Genomic DNA, 18,454 nt, shown 5'->3' with positions numbered 1-18,454 from the left:
TATCTACTTGGAACTTAAATGTGATATTTATTGAGGATCAAACCTTACTTGAAGGCATTATTGGGTGAAACACAATCTGGGAGTGCACCTCTAAAGCATCTCATCTATCAGCACCATCAATGAAGTCAACAACAATAATAACAAATCCCTATGACAACAAAGAAACTAGATACTCAAGAGGGCTAAACATTGTTTAGAGAGAGCAGCTGAGGCTGCAGACGGTAATGGGGCCGTGCCTACCAGCATTCGTGTGTGTGAAGGTCATGGGGGGGAGCGTCTGCAGCTCATTGCTGTCCTTTCATCTACCTATATCATCTATCTTTCTATACGACCTTCCATCAAAACATTTTTCACACATTCCCTCTGTGTGTTTATGAGTAACAGAGTAAATGTGCCCACCGGTCAGTAAGGAGGGCCGAGGCTGACAACCGTTGCATGCTACAGCAGGTCTAGAGCTAGGGCCCAGCCAACGGTGGCCCCCCCAGGGGCTCACACATTCATCCGATGTTACACACACAAAAACAAACACGCACTATCACAGTCCTCTGAATTTGTGTGGGTCCGCTAAAATGTCCTAACTTCTTTAAATTGTCCTGAGAATGCATATTTTGGTACTCAAATACAGCAAGAACAAGTGCACGTGCACACACACCTTCTCTCTTTAACTTAAAGACCACTACACATCACACTCACATTGCATTTTTCCCCACATGCAGGACAAATTTTAAACAATGCTCTTGCATCAATTGTCATAATATGGGATGGAGTGAAGGAAATCCTTATTTATCCTTCCAAGTGATTTTTCCACATATATCATTAAGTATAGTCATACAACTAAACTGACAATTTATTAATAGTTAAGAACACGGCTTCAGTATTCATTATCTGATAACAGCTACTCACAATGAGCTTCTGATGTCTTTTCTTCATTATATTATACACACACACAGAAATTTAAATACACTATAAATACAGATAAATATAAGTATAAATGTATAAATACATTTAAATTCCCTTATTTAAAAGGACCATGTATTCAGAATAAAATTAAATCAGGCCACAAAACCAAGTGGACTGTGCAAAGTCCACAAGGCTGCATCTTGGAGAGAATGCTAAACATGTCTCAGCATCTTTCATATCTGAACTTGCCCATGAGCACAACTACCTGATTGGCTGGGAAATCTGGCAGGTATGTGGAAGTGAACTGGCAGCGTTTCAGAAAGAAAGAGTGAAAAGAAAAGAAACCATAAAGCAAAACAAGCAGGCAAGAAAAAGGGTTGTGTCGATTCTATTATGTAGTGTGCACGTCACAGGGATGTTCTAAACATGTATTCTCCCCCACCTGGAGCTGCTGTAAGCTGCTCATTATTGCAGCTCTCAGATTTCACTTTGTAAACTCTGCTGCTGAGCTGCTAGCGCGATTTTTTTTTGTTAAAGACAACACTGTGTGAGTGGCTGAGCAACTCATAGTGTGCAGATGCATTCTGGGTCAGACGTTCTGTAGTGAGGTCAGTGGAATGACCAAGGTGACGCACAAACACTCAACTCCATATACAAATGTGCCTGAATGAAGTCCTCTCTGTGGTGAACTCATCTGGCATCACACGCCCCCGTACATTTCCACCAGAGCCGGACCAGCCCAAATGAATTCACAGTCTTCGTCATCATACAATTAAAAAAAAAAAAAGAAGAAAAAAAGTGGGGCACATGGAAGTACAAACTGTTACAAGAAAAACGCCCCAGAGGACGTCAGAGGATGCTTAAGTTGATTCTAAATTATAACATTTGGGATATCAAATGCGGGCATTGCTGACTGCGGCATTGTGGGCACGGCGCTTAGCAACAGCAAAACAGCCCCGCTGTCATCAGAAATGTACAGCTTGGATACCAGATCTGATGGGTATTAAACCGAGGCACTGCAGCATGACCCACAAAGTTTAGCTGCTCAAAAGAGCTTCAGTTAACTGTTTCCACAGGCGCTGCCAAGACCCAACAGCAGCACCTCACTGCAGCATGGATACACACTGAAAGGACTCCAAACAGCCCCACTGCCACAAAGGCAGTTCCCACATTTTCAGAATAAAAACAGCAGGCTCCCCTGAAAACAAATTCAATCAAGCCTCTACATGGACATGCTCGCTCATTCAGCAACATTAGTCATGCGCATTGAGCCCCGCTTAGGTTCAGAGGGCCTTTGGTTGCAGGCTTAATGTGCAGCTCCCGCTATCATAAGGCACATGTTGCGCTGAACTGGAATTTAGGATGAAAATCAGTACGTTGTATACAAAGTGAATGGGAAAAATTTGAGATGAGAGATCACACGGCGCTGGAAGTGATTAGGTGTAACCACAGCTCTTCTCCGCGAGGCTCCGAGGCACCGCTCCATCCCACCAACTGATCTGAAGCCATGTGAAGTTAAATCATCTGAACTGGAAACAAAGAATTGATTCTTATAGAATGGAAATAAATGGTGCTAACACGAGGACAAAACCTTTCTCTGTGCCTTCCTCACCATACAGGGTAGGTGACTGCAGGGTTTAGGACTATAGAATATGCCTTTATTTGCCATACAAGTGTGTGACTGTCACGGCCAGACGGAGGGCTATTCCTGAGGCCCTGAGGCCCCAGCCGTGCCATCACTGTTAGTTTAGGTACCTAACCTGTCTGTCGACACTCTGGACATTAACTGGACATGACAATCTGTGTGTTTCTGCGTCCAATTCTAAGTAAAGAGACAGTTGTGATTTCCTACAGAACAAATCTTGGATGAAAGAACTCGGCTCTCGTTCCCGGCCGCCGTACCACAGCGAATCAACTATAGTGGAAAACTAACTTAGGCGCGATGACAGCAAACTGGACATAAAATAGCAGCGCTGGTGGCTGGGTGGAAAAAAACTGATGGTTTCAGTATGCAATGGTTCATAATAACAACTCATCATTATTATTAGCTACATCTGGATAACAGTTTAGAACACACAACAGCGTGACACCTCACTGAAAAGACCAGTTGGTGGTTTATTTTTTTACAATTAAAGCAGCAAGAAATCTGATTTTAAGAACAGAATAGAGAAAGATCAAATGTGCCTGGATCCAAGACACTGGCAGACAAAGATACAAGCGGTTCTAGCAGAACATGGGACGTGTTGCTGCTCCTGTCTGCTCTCACCATATATATATATATATATATATATATACACACAACCCGCTATTCTTTTTACTGCCTGTGCTGGTGGTACAAGTAGGGGAACTTGCAAAACTGATTTAGAAATGCGCTGCCTCCAGTTGTACATAAGACAGGTCATGAAATGAAGACACAGGAGGCACGAGGTTGCCATAGTTATTATAAAGTTCTGAGGCACCAATTTTGCTCCTCTTGAGGTTTGGTGTCTTTTAACCAAATTGGAGTCTTTTCAGGCTGTTCCACCCATGTCTAGAGGGTACCACATCAACCATTAACCCTCTTGCTGTGGTCAAAGCGCCATGAATAGAACCTGAGGTGGCACACAGCATGCTGGTACATGCAAACCGGATTTGGCCCGTGAATGTCACCAGTGCGAATGATTACGCAGACATTCTTTTCTAAGCTTGTAAGCCTATCTGTATAATGAACACGTATCTGATTATATTCATTAAGGTGCGAAACTCCACAAATGACTCCTGAGAGATAAGAAGTGTGACTATACACTAAGAGACCAGAGATATGTGCTTATTGAACAATAATTGTATAACATTACTCCGTCCACACCCTCAAAGCTCTGAGCCGACCACAGAATCTTCCGCCATTACTTCCTGTGACGTAGCTGCTTCCTGTTAAATGCTCCTGGATGACAGGAACTTCCCGTGTCAGGAGGAAAGACAGATGGAAGGTTGGAAAATAAGAAAACTTCTTGAAGACTTGAGTTGAGGGCTGACTGAAACACCAGCAAAGTTTGTGATTTTTGTTAAACATCAGTGTTGGGTTTGGAACATTCAGAAAGATTAAGAAAAATGCGGAGTGTGAGGACAGCAAAGGGCCAACCGCTTACATGTGAGTGTGGAATAGAACTTTGGAAAATTCGATTATAATAGGAATTTTTTTTAGATGGAGGGGGCTGGATTCTCCGAGTTGTATTTTCAGTCGTACGACTATAATAATACAGGAAGCAACTTTCAAGCAGTCAAGCGGTGGTTTTATGGTCACTATTCTTGAAACCCACTCAAAGGAAATCACATTGTACAGTTCTGAAAACTACAATATCTCACGTTGGACAACACAGGGAGGGTCCCGTGTGCGACAACAGAAGGCTGGAAAAAAAACGGCAAAAGAAAACAGACTCCAAAGAACCACGTAACAGAGGATCAACCAGTTGGACCAGTTCACCATTAAAATACTCAGAGATTTGCCATCTTCAAATGGAAGAAGGACTTGTGGGCGAGTGTTTCTTTGACTGTTTTCATTGTTTGGACAACATGAACAATAAAGCTAAGTACAGTGGAGCAGGTTTTCCGTGCCATCTGTTTGTGCTATTCGTAGCGCCAGAAAGAGAATACAGTCCTGCAGCGCTAAACAGATGATGTCATCATCTCGAAATGTGTAACGCAGGCACAGCGACTTCCCCTATAGCTTAAGGGCACACACATACTGTAGAGTGCACATTTTACTGTAGCAGAGTTGATTAATGAACACCTGGACTGGATTTAGTTACAGCTAAATTGCAGAACATTGACTGCATGAACATGAACTGTAGAGAACATCATTTCACATCAGAAGAGTTATTGCTTCCTCTATTGAGTAGCATTTGTTCCGTGTCAGCCATCTTACGCATGCTCTGTGAAAAACTATGTGATATAAAATGAAATGCAGCAAGCACAGTGTCTATGCCCTGGGTAATCTGAACATGAAATAATCAATTACGTTTTAACTTTACTGTGTAAAACACTGCATTGCAGCTGTTGGAAACTATGCGGCTGTATATGGCGAGATTGACTGACAGGCCACAGATGAGATTCCACATTCACTTCCTCCTCTGGGAGACTGGTTCCTACTGTGTGGCCAGTCTGTCCCTGCAACCACAATTCAAATCAAACTGCATTCTGGGACATGAGGGCAAATCTTTGGTGTTCCTACCAAAGATTTGCTGACAGGGAAGCTCTTTACATTACACATTGTATGCAGTATCTCAAATTCCAGATTGCATTAGCAATGGAAGCACTCTTATACCACCCACACAGCAACACAGCATTCAAGGTAAATTAGCTGAAAGCGAGCACAGCTGTCTGGAATTCTACAGTTCTAAAAAAAGCAATGTTGTCATGAAGTTGAACCTAACTTAAAAAAAGCCATGAAGCTGCATACAATGTAAGAAAAAACAATCAGTCACTGCCCCGCGCGGAGGTTATACGAATGCTAAAATGGCTTGAAAATAATAGCCACCCTCAAGGTCTGACCAGAGGCAAATTCTTTCACATGTCACAGCCCAGAGATGCAGTTTCTCATTACAAAGAGAAAAGCTAAACAAACGGAAGGCAGCCGTGTTCTTTGCCATCAGAGGCCAATGTTAGGAACGGCAGCAATCTTTGATACTGCTGAGGTTACCTGCCGCGATGCCATCATCTAATGGTAAACTTTGTTGTCTTACTTAAAGCAGAGAACTATACGGGCACAAGCCGTGCGCCCATAGGCAGTTCAAATGTTTCTGGGGGATTTCCAGTCCTGCAACCACTGAAAATGGCTGATGTCAGCAAAACAATAGCACAGTATAATCATTCTAGATGTTCATCAGCAGCTTCTTGCATGTGATGACCCCAGCTATACCCACATCCCTGAATGAAAGCAGAAGAGGCTAAAACATATGCTTACAAACCTTCTTTACATTTAGGTATTGTAAACATCACAACATTTTCTTGGGGATATTAACACTACAAACTAAGAAGATAGATGCTTTCCATCATTCTGGCCAGTTGAAAAGGAATAACTTGTGTTTTCACACAGTTCCCTGAGCTGCTGGCAGAGATGAGCTCAGTGTTAAAGTCAACCAGGGGTTTCTGCCTACAATGTCTGGAAAAATTCACCTGGCTCAGACACACAATGAGGCAGGCATAAAATACGACACCGGCAAGAACCGTAACGGCCCCATGGAGTTTGGGGCTGGCTTGTTTGTACAGGCTGGATGATTTAAAATATCACAAGTTGGCCATAAAGTGGCAGAGGGGAATGAAAAAAGACTTTGTTTTCTCAGTGCAGCGGTGGCGAAACACTTGAGAATATTGGTGAGTTTTCTCCTTGCTATTTAGAAGAAATGAAAATGGGAATCTGGCCGGAGCAAGTCAGTACAGGCATGTAATATTTTCTAAAATGGGGAGGGGAAAAAAGGCCCAGGCAGACATTTAAAACAAAAAGAGATTCGCTTAGGCCAGTAGCAGCCCCAACATTTACTGTCAAACAGAAAATCCTCCTGCTGTCCATTCAAAACAAGACTGTATTCACCCAAAGTGCTTGCATTAACATAGACAGAAATAGAAAGACAACAAGAGTGCTATGCTGTAGGGACTCCAACAAGATCTACACAGCAAGTGGCCCATTGTAACATCAGCACAAGTAGATCCTACTCCTCTTTTTCCATTTCTTCTTTCTCATTAGACATCCATTTAGGCCTCATTTCTAATACACACCCACACCCGCGTGTTGAGGATATGTGCTGTTACTGGTGATCCCATAATTCATAGCTGTTATTCGTAACAATGTAAACACAGACCACTAATCCAGTGCAGAAAATAAGCATGCTTTTTTACTACAACAGCATATCGGTGGAAGAAAATGATTCTGTTTATCTAGAGAAAGGCAAACACCTGATAGTTGTCAGTCAGGGTGACAGTTTAAGTAAACGGAGGCAGATCAATGTAGAATCTGCACACATTTACTCACCTCCAGTACTGGTCCTGCGCCCAGTATGGTCCTCTCCACTCCACTGGCGTAGCCTTTCTGACTGAGCGCCGTCAGACAGTGGATCAGAAAGTTGGTACTCTGGGTTTTTCCTGAGCCACTTTCCCCAGAGATGACGATACACTGGTTGACCTTTTTCCTGAGCATGGCATAGTAGGCCACATCGGCTATAGCGAAAATGTGAGGCTCGAGTTTGCCCAGCTGGTGGTTCTCGTACATCTTCACGTACTTGGGGTTGTAGATGGGCAGGAACATGAAAGGGTTGATGGCAATGAGGATGCTTCCTGCATAGGTGTATATCTTTTTCTTGCAAAAGCGTGTGCGCAGATTGTTTAATATGCTGTCCTCATTGAGGACGGGGAGGTTGCACAGGTCTGCAAAGTCGTCCTGGGGTGGGGGGAGGAAGCCCCTGGCGGTCAGCTGCTGTGCTTCCTGTTCCTTAGCCACAGATGGGAGATGTACATAATGGATGGTGCCATCATGGTTCCTCTCCTGCACACGGGAACGGTAAAAGTAAAATAATCCATAATTAATGCTGGTTTTAAAAAAAAAAGGAATGAGTGAACTTTCTGAAATTCAGAGACCTCAAGGACCTCATGTGGTCAACAACTCACCTGTAGTAAGAAGTAAAACCCAAGGCTCTGAGGGTGTTGCTCCTGGGCTTTCCGTGGCCACAGCAGAAACCTCTGCGCAGGAAGGTCTCCAGGCTCCAGCACCCACTCTTCCCCACCACTTTCCTTCACCTCAGCCAACACATACATGCGGCCGGGGTCCAGCCCCAGCACCGCAGCTGCGTCCGAGATCACCGAGGCGGCTGTTGCATCCTTGTGCACTCTGATGAGTAAAATCACCAAGTTCGCTTAATACTCAACATTCACTTTAGTTCAGGGAAACAGTCAAAGGTTTATTTGGTCATTTCTGGAGTCTGTTCGTGTCCTTATCGGTCAGATTTCAGTCGGCCAGCTGTTGCGCTGTAATTTTCCCAGCTTATCAAAATGCAAAACTTGAACCGTCACTGCTGTTGAGCCACTTCTCACTCACCTGAGGCTGCAGCAGGAGGTGGGCTGAGCCGCCAGCCGTGGGTAGATCTGAAGTAGGTATGAGCGGCCGTCATGGTTGTTGGGGCTCGCCGGCCTGCCTCCCCCTCCTCCTCCAGCGACACTTGTCACCACGGTGGCAGCGCCATCTCTGACACTCATCTTGAGCCTGGGGGAGTGGCCTCAGCATGCCGCACCCACTACTTTCTTCTCACCGCACTACCTGAGAGTGAAACATGGATCAGTGACCAGTTGATAAGAGCAGCATTCTACAACCTTAGGCTGCCGTTCTGAGAAAAGGTTTAAAACTGCTGGAATCATGAGGTAGACACATATTTATATTAAACTCTCTGTAATAGATTAGGCTCATCTAAGTAAATGTGAAAAGCTCATAGGATACATGCTGGAGATAAACCAGAGAGTATCTAAAGCCTCAGGCCCGCTCTGTGGACTTTGATTTGATATCACGGGTCTATCACCCTCCTAACCTTATCAAAAGAACTGTGCCGCATTACACAGCATTCAGCATTCGCTACTGCAATAATATTAATGTTAAGTTGAGTCAAAACACAGTAAACGACTTTGCCACTGAAACCTTTGTGCAGGCTGCAACTGCAGAGTCTGCAGAGAGGAAGACGCCTTTACACAACAGGCACCGACAGAGACAAAACTGTAAACCACTAATCCTTTAATGGTTGCACAATATTCGGCCCATAAACACATCAGAAACAATCATGCACAACAACTAACCTGAAGACTGGAAAAGAGGAAGCAAGCTTTTGCCACAATGATTCATTTTCTCAGCCATGGGGACCAAAGGGCTTCATAACATCTCAAAAAAGGCCATTCTGGCTGAGGTAAGCTGAATATAAGCCTTTACATCTACAGTCAAGTAAATATAATGAGATATTTGCTATTGAAGTATCACATGATCATCGTGGATACCGCGGGATGCGAACAGGCCAAGACATGTACTTTATTAAATGTCGCAATGCAACATTTAGATATTTTTGAGCAAAGGTTGGTGGGTTCACATGAGGGATAACCCATATGCTCTATACGTGAGTGGCATTGCTTTAAGCACAGCTTTAAGCTATAACTCTTTCAGGAATATATATCATACTGCAATGCACACATAAAAGAGATGAAATGCTGGGGTTCTCCCACATACACTGCAGATCACAGTACATGGTAGAGAATGATATAAGGCTGAAAGTCCTCTGTAATTAGCACCAACTCTCATTAAATCATACGTGTCAATACGACAGCTCTTCACCACAATTACTGAGAGCTTTACAAAGTCTCTGTTGAACAGAGTTTTAAGTTGTTATGAGATATTTAAGGATAATCATCTAGGTCAACTGCAACACAACACGCTGCAAACAAGTTTAAATCACACTGACAGCGACTGGATTATATTTTATCTAATGAGCGATCGTGTGTTGTGGCTATGCATTAGTAATGCATGCTGGGTAAGTGCTTAGGTCCATTTGAGGAAACAGAAACCTGGTTTGAATCACTGTACGGGAGGCAGGCTGCACTGCTTTGGTAACCTGATCCCAGGTCAGGCCCTCTTAATTAATCATTCAAGCAGAAGCAGAAACAGGCATGAAAAATAAGAAATATTCCTCTGAAACACACACGTGCAAAACAGCATGTTTAGGAGAAAACAGGGTGAAACGTGGAAGTTCTCGTGCTGCCTTAAAACAGTGCAAACGGGGACACATTAAATGGGACAAATGAAACAATAAAGAAACAATAAATTCCCCAAAAGTCAAAACTCTCTCAGAAATATTTAGGTCACAGAAAAGAATCAGAGGGGAAAATAGAGCAACTTGAGAATCATGAGCTTGTGCTTTTGCCAAAATAGCTGACCACAGTTCTGAAAACAAGCAAGCCTGTAAGATGCCAAGACATGCGAAAGAGCCGGGGCCACAAAAGACAGCGCCGTCATTATCCTCCATCATGGACCATGTCTGCTTTAAATCGCTCACCCAAATCCTCACTTCCAGGACAAAAACAAAACTATAGCTGTCATCATGTTAAAGCCTTCATCATCAACACAATATGAACCACTGCAGTGTAAATATAGGCCATTTATTAAAGAGGAAACATGAAGACGGAAACCAGAATCTACAAGATAGGCAGAAAAGAAAAAATCAAATGGGACAAAGGGGACAGATAATGCAGCTTCCTCCCTGCAGAGGAGCTCCTGACTGGGGATGCCCAGCATTCCATAGATAAGACCCAGGGTTGTCTACTCGGCTTTGGCTTAGCCCCGAACTTTAGCTGTTTACTGCAGGCTGGTGGAAGACGTCAGACCAAAGGTCTACCCTGACAACAGAGCGGGGGTCTCTTTAGCTGCTTACAGTGGGCAAGAGAGGGGCATTAACAACCAACAAGCTCATTAGAGCAGACATTAAAAAGGCGACTCTGCCTCTGCCTAAATGGACTCAGTAACTTTATCCTACCAATGACTCATTATCCACTTAAAGAGCATCGGGAGTAGATTATTTTAAAAAAATGGCCTCAGTGAACCAGCAAAAGGAATCAAATAGAATAATTCAAAGCACATATATCCCTAATTTTAAAATCACATAATAATAGATATTTTACACATTCAAATACTAAACATAAATGGTTACATAGACTGAGAGTCTAGAAGAAAAAAAAATCCTCTGGAAAACTGGAGGGAAACAGAAACACAGATCCTGAGTTGGCAAGGAAAGGAGCAAGAGTTGTTTGACAGATGGAGGGGAAAAAGCCCAACAGGGTCTACGCACTACCTTCTAACTTCCACTTCTTTCACAGGAAGGCCCCTACCAGAAGAGGAGGAAGAGGAGGAGGAGTAGATTGCAAGTGCCAATTAGCACAGAGAGAAAAGAAATATTTTGCCTTTATAAGGACTGTTATAATCCGTATGATCTCACTAGAAAGCTGCAGCGTTAAAGACTCAGTCTGCGTTGCAGACAGTCAGTTTTCTGAGTAATGGCTCTGTGCCTGACAGCGACACCTTCACTGACATGACTGTGTTAACCACACAGATATTCAAGATCTATGACTGCACAGGAAGTGAGTGAGCCAATGACACAGAGGGGGAGGGCAATAAAGCTGAGTTGCACAGCAGCATGAATCTGTTAGCTCCTGCCTCTGGGTGCTCCGGGTTCTGAAACAACTCAAGAGCACAAAAGGCCTGAAAGAAAGCAAGTTCTGATGTCAGCAGTGTGCATGAAGTGTGCACAGAATGAGTCTGAGAAGGCTGCTGCTGTGTCACAGGAGGATGCTTGATAAGTCCAGAAGCAGCTAGCGCTACGGCTAAAACCCCTCATAACAGGACGGAGGACACTAACATGGCGTTATGCTGTCACTTTTAACATCAGGATTATTGTTATTCTAGCATTCGTTTACAGAAGGATATATAATCAGATAAGGTTGATGGGGAACAAACATCGGTGAAGTTTTGATCGTGTCAAACAGCACGCGGAGCCAAACAGCTTGTAGATGTAGCGTGCAGAAAAGTCAGGACAAAGCAGCTTAAAGAGCACAATCTGCACGAGATGAGCCAACTGGAAAAAACACAGGAAACTCAGTGGGATGCTAATTTTACGTCCTTCATATGAAAATTGACTTTAAAGCTGTCCATTCCAAAGCTCTTATTTGGTGTTTAAGAGCTAACTGTGCTAGTTATTTATGTAGGTGTTAACTATTCAGTTCAGTTGATTAACCACCGCCCGCTATGGCTGAAGAAGCAGCTACACTTTTGTTAGAAAATGGAAGTTACAAAGCAGAAACAAAACAACAGAGAAAGCAGAACTACCCAACTGTAGAAAAAGGAAAGCTATGCATTTTCGGTCGTTGCCGTTTCTTTGTCGATCGCGTGGTTTTCCAGGTAAGTGCAGGTATCAAGCAGTGTGGAAATAAAGTCAAGACAGCTTTGCATCTCTGAGCATCTCCAGCTCGCGTTGTCGAGCCGCACTGACGATGTCAAACGAGAACTGGAGAGGGATTAGATTAGCCACAAACTGAGACTCTTCTCCCTTCGATGCAACACTTCACACTTTCCAATACATTTATACATAAAGTTAAAAAAATAGACAAACAATCAAATACAGATCGGTAAACCCAGCTATGATCAATCATGTTTACGCTCCCAGAGGAAGTTATTCTGCTGTTATGCCTGAAAAAAGACTTGGGAAAATGTAACCCATATAGATGCCACCCTGCTGCTTGCTAAATTAAAAAAACCTGTGCTGCTGTTACACATTCTCCACAAAGACTTGTCACTCATTAACCTACGTTAACCTATTTCTGTTTGTTCCAATTGCTCGGTCAATGCCAATACCTTCCTACCAGATAATGCACCTAAACACACACACACACACACACACGCACACACACACACACACACACACAGAGACACACAGAGGGAGAGAGAATTTCAAAATGCAGCTAGACTCCCAGAATGCATCTGTGATCTTTGCGGTAACGGTGTAGACTCTTTCTTCTCTATTCTCCCCAGAGAAAATGGAGCAGGGGCCACAAAACTGTCCATCACATCTACAACTCTCTGGATGAGCTAATGAAGAAGAGAGGGGGCTGGCAACAGGCCAAAATAAGCTCCACGGTCCCCTCGGCAGACTGGGCGATAGAAGTATGGGAAGCAGAGGTCCCCACTGTTTGTGCATGCCTGCCTTTTCAGCCGATATTTTATAATCTCTTGTGGGCTTCTCTAAATGCACTGGTGAAGAATGGTGTAATAAATGAGGTTAGCGCTTGTTCCTGTTAATTCAGCCCCACCGCTGAGGGTCTGCAGCATGTGCAGATGCACCAAACTGTCTGAATGGATCAGAGGCCTCCCACTGGAGACGTGGCCTAATTTAAACATGCAGCCTTTTGGTTCCAATGGGACTAAACTCTTCAATCAAGGAATTAACTCATCTAGTAGCCACCAACATAGCTCCCTATGATATACAGACGTAGAACTGGGAAGACCGTGTTAGAGAGGGAAGAAAAGGGTACTAAAAGCTCATCTCCTCCCCCATGTTTTTGTGTTAGCTCCTAGACTGGTCAGCCATCAACAATAAAACCAGAGCTGAGGAGCATCTGTTGCCTCAATCTAAAGAAGAGGATAAAGGAGAGAGGACCTGCGGGGATCCAGACTTGGCTTGATGATGTTTCCCTATTCGATTACAATGGAGCCCAGGCTCATGGTCAAAATCCCCCTCTCTGACACGGTGGCGCGTCCCAGAGAACAGCATCCACCGTGAAAAAAGTCTTGCATATGATATCTTAGATGAATCCCAATGAAGGTTTGGTTTGAATATACAGTGAAACTTAAGCTCGCCAGCACTCTGTCACAATAAATGACATTAAATGTCACAGATGACGCTAATCAATCACAGCACGGTCATCAGAGTGCAGCCCATTGATCTGCCACTGCCGATATCACATGTCTGAGTCACGTATTGACAAGCTGAGGCGGGCTGCTGTTCGTTCCAAATCCCTCGGAGGTAGGTATGACCCCGCACCGCACACAGGCTTCTGTGAATCGGGGGGGGAACATCCAACGTGCTTTGAAACCATGCGGGGCAACCTACTTTTGAATGAAGGCGACAACCACCCATAAATCTTCTGTGTCTGCCGAGATGTTCCGCCACAGTCCAACAACACATTTATGGACTCCAACTTGATGCAAATGTCCCCACAGGTCTGTAATTCAAGAGGCCTTTTATTCACCCTCTTTCATCTGTCCATCTGCTTTGAGGGTGCCGATTCCTTCCCTCCATCTCTTCTGTCATTGTCTTTCATGGGAGCTCTCCCTCCTTCAACCCCTGCTGGTCACCCCCCCACCCCCCCCACCCGCTTCTGCTCCCCACTGCCTAACATTTGGCACTGCTGTGCTAACTCATTCCAGATGCCAGTCCATACTGGGGAGAGAAGCTCCTCTGCTCAGGATCAAGCTTTTTATTCAGAAAATCCTATTTACCCCTCTGTTCTACACCCAACCAGGTCACAGAGCAGAACATGCTAAATATACCAGAAGGGCTGCTAAAATAAATTAAAATAGCACAGAACTCTTTGTAGGAATACTATACAGGGCTAATAATACCAGTCCTGAAAGGGTTGCTTTTATCTGTGAGGTTAATACTGCCAGGAGCTGACGGAATCTTGCCCAAACAGAACAAAATGTATGTTTTCAATTAGCCTGATGAGCTGAAAGTCGTAAACAGCGTCCACATGAAATCCACAGGGCCAGTGAGGCCACAGTATATCTGACTTAATGCATCCCAGAATGGTCTGCTACATTGATTGGCTGCTCTGGAATTCCACACTGGTTGGTGGTGACGGGGGGCTCCAAACAGCTTTGCAGAGCAGTTGACTCAGCCATACTGGACTAATGGACTAGTTAAAAGCAGCTGGGAATGCTCACGGCTGAGAGACGACATGTTGGGGAAGCGCACGTTGGTTTTCAGTCATGGTGCAACACAAACGTTGAAAGGATTTTCCCCCCTTTTCTATGACCTGCACTGTCCCAAAACCCCTTAAAGCATTATTGATAGTGTCGCCTGCTTCCCTCAGGATCAAAAATATGTGAATAAGGTGCGCGCGGATTTAAAATCGGGGAAGGAGCCGGTGATCAAGAGGGTCACCTGTTACGGAAACGTTTCCTTCCTGTTGCTGTGTGATAGACGACATGATGGGGGGGGGCGGGGGAAGCCCCAACACATACAATGTACAGTATGCCTTTTAAAGATGTGGGGCAGCTGTGAGCAAGAAGAAAAAAAGAAATCAGGAAGGGTAGAAAAGGAAGCAAAGAGGCAGACAGAGGCGACTATTGTACGTGCTCGCTCACGTGGGCTCGCCTGCTCTGAAACACTTCCTAATCTCATGACTCCATTGTGGCACCAAACCAGTCACTTAGGCTGCAGAGATTGTTCACACATTCAAATGAGTGTTGATTATTCAGGCCAAAGCCACTCACACAGCTGTTTATTCCTGTATTGTGACGTTTCCGTCTCAGACATCTTACCTACCGCATGCAAAGGCTTCAGCTCGCTGCCGCCTCAACCTATTTTACTCTAGTAATATTATTTTCCCCCTCTCTCATCCAGACCCAAGAGAGGGATTTCTGACAGATGAAATTTAACTTTCATATGGACTCATTCGTCAGTGACCAGAGTCGGAGCGCAAAGCAAAAATAGACCAAAAACAAATAGAAGGGAGCAGAATCCTGCCAAAATAAAGCATGCGCTAAGGCTTACTGCAGCTGCTCCACATCCCTCCACATCCCTCTCTGTCTTTCCATTTTTCTCCCCCATTTGTGCCTCTGCTTTGCATTTTCTTTCAATCTTGTCACTCTCCCCTCCTCGTCTCCGAAGCTTTATTTGAACAAAACCGAAAGGAGACGGAAACGTAGGTTTGCTCACTTGGGAAAATAGGCACATTTGTTCATTCTAGGAGAGAGAATTCTACCTCCAAACATTCTCATCTGGGGATAAAACGACAATGAAAAATAAAACGTATGGAACATTAACAGTTTAACATGGAAATGGAAAAGTAATCCCCTGAATTCCTCCAAGTATAAGATGCAACAGCACTGTTTAGAACACTTTCTGACAATTCGATGCTTATTGTTCACAAGGGGTGGATTCCAACTTCTGATTTTCAGGTTTCCTGTGGTAACTGTGATGTTTCACTGGTGCAGGTTACTGGAGGGAGGCCAATCTGGGCTGCTTCTACGACCCAAACTCTGCTGTCAGTTTGAAGCGTGTGAAGGGATTAACAACCTCGCTCATCACCTACTCGCCTCACAAGCACTTTGCCGGCGGTGCCAACTGTGCTGTGTTTTAGCCGCTGTTCCGCAGGGGAGGCGCTCGCCAGAGGCCAATCAGGTGCCGACATGAACCACATTAGACAGGGGAGAGCCGGTGACGCCGCAGCTGCATCCAGGAAGTGTTTCGCTCCCTGCTCATCCATTGGACCGCTGACATCTATGGAAAAACTCTTACGATCTGCTGCAACATGCTAAGCAGCGCGGTCTGCATCCGGATTTGATGTTGTGGAACACGCCACCGCAACCGCTTTATCTGGACACGCATTTCATGGAGAAAATGCCAAGTATCAGGCCGGAGGATGGCTGGTGAGGGCCGTGGAGAGAGCGCCAGGTCTTCCCCATCACCTAAAAAACCAAACAATGCACCCTCCGCACACCTCCTAGCAAGCAGCAGAGGGATGAGCAAGAGCTGCCTTTAGCAGTTCTCACAGGTAGAGCTAAAGAAATGGAGAATTGAACACAGATGGAAAATACAGTAAAAGGATTGTAAGGACTCTAGTAAAAGGTTTTTCCCCTAGTTCAATTTTGCACAGTAAAAGGTGTCACTGGAGACCGCTGTCCAACACAGGGTTTACAACTCCAGAAATGGATTAAGAATGCCTTCATGCCTTTTTTCTTTTAAATACCCAATAATATAAATACACCATAAAGACATAAATGCAAGGCAGTATCAGACTTTGCACTCCATAGCCTGGTTCCTGTTGTGTTTGGTTATCATCTTCAGCTGGGCTGAAATACAAAGCAGCAGTATGATCCTCAGGGTGTGCCCTCTCTCTGCTCCCAATCTGGAGCAAAGGGACAGGACCAGTGACCACAGAGAGGATGGAGGGGGAGGTTCCAACACCCACCGCAGCCATCAACAAGCCAGTCCATCTGTATTCATGCGCACACAAGCACACCCTCAAAAGGAGCCTTCCTGCTGCTGATGAGAGCAGCGAGTCCCAGAAAGGCTTCCAAACTCAAAGATGAGGATTTTTGACTTTGTTCAGCCTATGAGAGCGAGTCAATCGTGCCTTCTGTACTAAAATCCTGAAGCCGTATAAATGTCTGGTCTTATAGTCTGAATCTGCTCTGGAGTAATCGCAGCCCGGACAACCAAGCTCCGCTCCACGTGATCTTGGTTTCATGTGTTCGGACCCTCCAACAAAGACTAAGACATTACAAACAAACGTACAGCGAGGCGATCTGGAGCAGTCGGCCTGCCTTTTCCTCACTTATACCCTATCATTACAGCGGGGTCTATTTATAAATCCCATAAATTCAGCTTACCGCACAGAAAGAGCCAAGCTACCGAGGAATTTCTGGTTCAAAACCTCACCGGCCTGTACTTGTGCTGCTTTGAACAGTCGCAAACCTTGCATCCATTGCTCCACAGCAGTCTCTGTGGCGTAGAGGTCACTGGAAAACTCCACTGCACAGCTGGGTCTGCAGCATTCTGGAAGGATGCAAGGCTTTTGCTCCGCACCTTCTGCCCCGGACAGCCACCAAAAATGCACCTGCATTAGTCCCCTCCCTCCTATGGCTGCTTGAAAATATGAAGGAAACACAGGCAGGTTTCAACATATTCCTGCCGGTTATTCAAATCGCCCGTCAACGTCTGTGCGGAGGAGACGTGGAGATAAAGGGCTGGTGTGAGTCTTCATGAAATCGGCAACGTGCGGCCGAGGTGGCCGAAGGTTTAGCAGAGGTTTGAAGCAGCACATGTTAGCATTATTGAGCGGCAGTGCGCGATAAGGTCCACACCAATGCTGATGAGCACACAGAAGACAGAACCACAAGCCTCTACATGTCTGAGCTTCTTTCCAAGTTCTCAGCCTTTAGCAATCACTCAGAATCCCTCAGGTACAATAGTCACCGTGGAAATGCGTCTCAGCACTGCGCGTAGGTTAAAACGCCTTTGATCTGCAGGGCAGAGTTGTGCAGGTTTACATGTGCGATATATCGTTTTTCTTAAGCTTTTCCCACACCACAAGTTGTTAAGAAAAACAGTAGTGAGAAAAAAATGGTTCCTCTCGTGAGTTCCAGTTCATTGTTTAAAACCTCACGAGTACATTAAAAAAAAAAAAAGAGTCAGCGCCCGTCAGAAAACGCACTTCTCAGAGCTTATCAGAGATTAGACCTGTTTACAGTATGTAGGGAAACATGAGGGGCACAACTGTAAATGAAAATAAATGAAAGCTTTTGAGGCCTTCCTCCCGGAAATGTTGCCAGCGGCGATTGGATCAATTATCTCTTCATCTGCCCTCTCGGACAACTGCAGCCACCAGGACGAACGGACCAATTACAGCGGGATGTTGAGCTGCAGATGTAATTATTCATCCCTCCCCCATCCCTTTCTCGTCCCCACGGTGAGCTGCAGCGGGCTCTGCAGAGCTCTAACCATTAGCAGGGGGCCATATGGCCCTTTTCTCTGCTGAGGGTCAGGCACTATTCTGGGGCCTTTTTACAGGGAATGGTGGATCATTTCACAAGGCTTCTGTTTGCAATTACACCAAGAAATATGGACGTTCTGTTAAAAGGATTGCTTTGGTGGCTAAAAATCTGGGAAATTTAGATTCTGCTTGTTCCCATAAATGTAAAAATAGACGCAATAATTGAGATAGAAGATGTGACTAACAATTCCTGACGAGTCCGGATGTTAATTCGATCTGGACCTTTATT

At 44.8% G+C, this 18,454-nt stretch overlaps 1 protein-coding gene across 6 annotated transcripts in view; it reads right to left on the bottom strand.

The window, feature by feature from the left end:
• The window catches only part of myo9b (myosin IXB), a 38,218-nt gene that overhangs the window by 17,920 nt on the left and 1,844 nt on the right, over positions 1 to 18,454 (bottom strand). For all 6 annotated transcript variants that reach the window (XM_011614860.2, XM_011614864.2, XM_011614861.2 and 3 more), the window contains exons 2-4: positions 7,964 to 8,182; positions 7,537 to 7,756; positions 6,905 to 7,414 (exon numbers count right to left, since the gene is read on the bottom strand). In XM_011614860.2, coding sequence (XP_011613162.2) covers positions 6,905 to 7,414; positions 7,537 to 7,756; positions 7,964 to 8,121 — 888 coding nt within the window. In that variant the 5' untranslated portion in view covers positions 8,122 to 8,182. The remainder of the gene's footprint in view (positions 1 to 6,904; positions 7,415 to 7,536; positions 7,757 to 7,963; positions 8,183 to 18,454) is intronic.

The sequence above is a fragment of the Takifugu rubripes genome, chromosome 20 (genome assembly GCF_901000725.2).
Source record: "Takifugu rubripes chromosome 20, fTakRub1.2, whole genome shotgun sequence".
Classification (NCBI taxonomy): Eukaryota; Metazoa; Chordata; class Actinopteri; order Tetraodontiformes; family Tetraodontidae; genus Takifugu; species Takifugu rubripes.
This window is presented reverse-complemented; position numbering and strand designations above follow the sequence as displayed.